General features: G+C 41.7%; 1 protein-coding gene across 1 annotated transcript in view; it reads right to left on the bottom strand.

The window, feature by feature from the left end:
• The window catches only part of LOC306782604 (atrial natriuretic peptide receptor 1-like), a 50666-nt gene extending 46221 nt beyond the window's left edge, over positions 1-4445 (bottom strand). Inside the window, exons 1-2 of the mRNA XM_079276040.1 lie at positions 4010-4445; positions 1523-2332 (exon numbers count right to left, since the gene is read on the bottom strand). Coding sequence (XP_079132166.1) covers positions 1523-2282 — 760 coding nt within the window. The 5' untranslated portion in view covers positions 2283-2332; positions 4010-4445. The remainder of the gene's footprint in view (positions 1-1522; positions 2333-4009) is intronic.
• Positions 4446-5159: the final 714 nt, after the last annotated feature.

The raw sequence follows: 5159 nt of genomic DNA, 5'->3' as shown, positions 1-5159 counted from the left end.
GGAAACGAAGCTTCACAACATTCTATTCTTCATGTTGTCATAAATGATCCACGCGTCCACAGGACTCGTGATGCAGCACATCAGAGCAACCTGCACAGACGTCAGCCCTCTGAACCACAACCACCGTCACGTTCTCCTCTCTGAGGTCTTTATCTTCCCTTCAAAATAAAAGTCCTGCTCCTCCATGAAACAGAACCATGATGACTAGAAGAGGAGAGAACTAGAACATGTCTTCAGTGAGAATAACAGTTATGATGTCATCAGTCATTAACAGAAAACAAGCAAGATGAATTTCTTTCAGGATTTGTAATTTACGAAAATTGGAAAACAATATAATCTATAAATCCACATTCTCCAAGTGCCCACAGGTTTTACTCATGTTTGCTGTCCAATCAGCACAGCCGACTGGATCCACACAGCTGCATCTGATACCGTGGACGCTGGCTGCGGGTCCTGCTTCTGTGCGTGTCGGTGCATTGAAATACTGGACTAGAACTGAGAATATGAATAAGAAGCCAACATGCAGCTGAAAAGGTGTAACAGCCACATGAACACACAGCAGGACCGTCAGAGCTGATGAAGGCCTCTCGTCCACACGCAGGCAGAGCTTCAGCTCACTGAAGACACGAAACATTCACAAAAAGACTTCTAAACACCAACAAAGCCAAACACAAGCCTGCAAACAATGTCTGGGCTTTTATTGTGAAAGGTAAGAAGGAAAGGAGTGGATCTGATGTGCGCTGCGTTTGTCAAGGTCGAAAGTTGAGCAATAAAGTTTTCTGTCTTCAGACTGCGGAGCTGCTGTTTGATGAATAAAGATGTAACTCACTCAGTTCCTCACAACCTGATTGGCTGATGAATAGTTGCGACACCTTGTTGTGTACATTTCCACACGTTTATTCACCATGGCGCCTCGGGTCGTATACCAGGAAGATGTTTGATAAATATGTATCAAATATGTAAAGAATAACTAGCGTCACATACTATTGATGATCAGATCATTCGTGTATAATCACCTGAAAGAAGACTTTTCGTCACCTTAGAATGAGACGTTTATATCTACATATGGAGCCGGCCGCCATGTGTCTACGGTAGCCCAGAGCGGACAAAACAACCTGCTTCAGCTTCCTGATCCTGGTCTGAAAACACAGGAGGGACGCCGGGCCTCAGTTGGACTTCAGGAGCTGCAGAACTTATTGAATTCACTTGAAATCCTCACAGCTAAACGAAGTCTCTTCAGCCGAACGAACGTCTGCCGCTCCACCGCTCACGTCCACCACAAACACACGAAATGACCCGAGACGCTCCCACAACTACAGCGTGGGTCCATGTTTACTTCAGCTGATGTCAAACACAGGAGACGAGCTGAAACAATCGATATGTGCAGGGCCTGGACATTGGGCCCCAGGTCGGGTCTCAGCTACCAGAACCAAGTGGACTTTGTGAAAGCGTCTCGTCTGTTAGAACCCGCGGGAACGTTTCACAAACTAGACGTACGATAAGACGACGTGAACCGACTCACCTCGGCCGTCGCTCTGGATGTCGGAGAGGATCTGGGAGTAGTTGACCGGCAGCTTGTTCTCCTCGAACACCTGGTCCACGGTGGTGATGTTGACGCTCTTCAGCTCCGTGTACAGACCCTCCACGGCGAAGTAACACGGCCGGTCGTCCGCCTTGTTGTCGTTGAACACCAGCATGACGTGCTCCCGCCACCCGAAGTGCTCGCAGATCCGCAGGGCGAACCTGCCCAGCTTCTTGTGGGTGGGGCCCGTGTTGGTGATGGACGGGTAGACGCCGCCGTAGAAGGCCACGGCCGGGGCGCCCGCCGTGACCATCGGGACGTCCCAGTGGGTGGTGAAGAGGCCGACGGGCGACGAGGTGTAGGAGCAGCCCGGCCCGATGAAGGCCCACGGGTCGTACGCCACTTTCAGGTCCACGGCCACGAGCGGCGCGATGGACTCGGAGCAGATGCCGTCCTTGTCCTCGCTGTTCTTGAAGACGTAGGTGAGGCGGTAGTCCGGGAGCAAAGTGGGGTCGGCGTTGACGGTCCTGACGGCCCGTTCCAGGGCGGGCCCGATGCGAGGCCACGCCCACGGGTAGTCGGTGTTGGTCTGCGGCAGGATGACGGCCAGCGTGATGTTCCGGAGCGGCCGCCGGTGGTGTTCCCGGGTTTGGCGTCTCGGGACGCGGTGTCGGAGCGATCGCCCCGCGACGGGCCGCGGCGGGTCCAGCAGAACCAGCAGAACCAGCAGGCGGACGGCGCCCTCCCTCCAGCGGGCCATCCTCCGAAGCGCAGCAGGTAGTCCAAGCTGAATAACTGATCCCCGGCTAACTGCAGACACACACGGGACAAATGAACACAACATGAGTCCGGATCCTGAGCTGGAAGAACGACGCCTTCTTCCTTTGGAGTCCACACCGCGGCCATGATCCGCTTCACTTCAGCACTTCATCCACTGGTCCTGAGACGTCTCCTGAGAGGTCTTTGCTGCTCGTCACCAACACAATATGAATTAACAGTAAAACGATATCAGTGAAAAGGTCATTTTATTCATATAAACTGTCTGAGGCTGCAGACATGACAATCATTCTGCTTTTTATTCATGAATTGGAAAAATAAACTGGATCTGAAATACATTTTTTCTTTGTTAAAGAAATGTGTTCAATGATTGTGAGAATTTGACTTCAATAATCAGAAGTACTGCTTTAAATACCACTTATTCTTACTTTGCGCCGATGGCTGCGTTAATAGTTACTCATTAAGATTTACAGCTCGTATACGATGCGTCAGATAAAGAACGCTGGACCTACGACCACATAGAACCCTGAAACAATAAACCACCAATCACTGAACCTTCAGCAGCACCGGACTTCTGAGGACAATGTCAGCAACAAGATATATATATATATACATATATATATATATATATATATATGTATATATATATATATATATATATATATGTATATATATATATATATATACATATATATATATATGTGTATATATATATATATATATATATATGTATATATATACACATATATATATATACATATATATATATATATACATATATATATATATGTATATATATATATATATATATATGTATATATATATATATATACACATATATATATATATGTATATATATATATATATATATATATATATATATATATATATATACATATATATATATATGTGTATATATATATATATATACATATATATATATATATATATACACATATATATATATATATGTGTGTGTATATATATATATATATATATATATACACACACATATATATATTATATATATATATGTATATATATATATATATATCTGCAAATATCAGTTTGTTTTTCTAACACAAACACTATTTATGATACACGTTATTATACATATGTGACATTTTACAGTCGGACAATAACGTTTCTTTAACAATTCATTGATTTTTTTGAATGACTGGACGACTTTTACTTTTCATATACTTCAGGACATCTTCCTGTCAAACTATTTATCGCATTAAAAGTGTGAAACCTTGTGTGTTATTGTATTAAACGTCACATTATTGACTCTTTTACACAAGTGAAGAATATAATACTAAATCCATCATACAATAATGACATCTTATTATTGTATGTCTGATTTTAACAAGAAACCTTTCTGTTAAAAATACTTTCTGTTGATGTTGAGAGGCTTCCTCATTAGCATATTACAGAGAACGCTCGTTAAAACGACACACTTCTCTCATGAACATTATGTTTTTATAGTTGTTATAAGAGAACAATGAGCTTCTGTGTCATCGTTCATTTTGCTGCCAATATTTATTTTTTTCATATTTTTACAGAATAATATTCAAACTGTAGAATCCCAGCTGGCACTAATGACCCTCCATACAGAATGCCTTCCCTCCGGACACACACGCACACACACGCACACAGAACACAGAACCTCCCACATATCGATCAGTCCCAAAGAGCCGTTCTGCTGGGTACCTCAGCGGGTTCCTGGTTCCCTCCTCTCGGTCTTTGTTCAGTTCTTTGGGATGATTTGAACATTTGTTAAACCTTCCATTCCCGCGGAAACACGCTGGCACGTGCCTCCTCTGGCAGCGACGCTCTGTGACAGCAGCAATTAAATCCGGGTTTTTATATTTAAAAAAAAAAGCGAAATAAAATGTATATTTCAGTCTTTTAGCGGAAGTAGGCTTCAGGGAAAGTCGCGTTTTTAAAGTTTAAAAAAATGTTTTTTTGGAAACAAAAATGAATACTCCTAAAACGTCACGTGGTTGAAACCGTTTAAAAGCCTAAAGAGTGCGTTAAACGGTAAGAATCCACGTTATCCACCACGAGGGAGATTCATAACTCAATAAAGAAGAATTCCACTTCACAGTCGAGGGAATCCGAGAATCATTAAATCCACCGAAGCTGCTTTCTGCTCACAGGTGAATATTCAGATCCGTCTGTTGAATCATCCACGCGCAGCTCGTGCTGCTGCTGAATGAGTGAATGAGTGAATGACTGGGCGGAGAGCTGGGGGGGGGGGGGGGGGGGGGGGGGGAAGAGGAGGAACAATCGACGGAGATGTACAGAAAAGGAAGGGAGGAGAGAGGAAAGGAAGGAAAAGGAGATAAGGAAGTCATATTTTAGGCAGATAGATAGAACATGTTTTAGGATTTCATTTGAACACATTCTATTCTGTGTATTCTATGTATTTCATTTCATATTTTGTATTGTTATTATTATGATCAGGTGTTTTATTTTCCATTTATTTTTCCATTTTCTGTTGTTGAGAAGCAATTTGTGCTGCATTTATGTGCATTACAGAGTATAGTAAGATTATTATTATTATCATTATTATTACTGTTATTATTATTATTATAGATTACATTCATTAGATAAGTCAGTGTACATGTCATTATGTATTATTATTATTATTCTAGTTATTGTTCTAGTTATTGTTCGATAAGTCAGTGTACATGTCATTGTGTATTGTTATTATTGTTATTGTTATTATTGTTATTATTCTAGTTATTCTTAGATAAGTCAGTGTACATGTCATTGTGTATTGTTATTGTTGTTATTATTGTTATAGTTATTATTCTAGTTATTGTTCGATAAGTCAGTGTACATGTCATTATGTATT

The sequence above is a fragment of the Melanostigma gelatinosum genome (genome assembly GCF_949748355.1).
Source record: "Melanostigma gelatinosum genome assembly, chromosome: 9".
In the NCBI taxonomy this organism is placed as follows: domain Eukaryota; kingdom Metazoa; phylum Chordata; class Actinopteri; order Perciformes; family Zoarcidae; genus Melanostigma; species Melanostigma gelatinosum.
The sequence above is the reverse complement of the archived record's forward strand: the minus strand, read 5'-3'. Positions and strand labels throughout refer to the sequence as shown.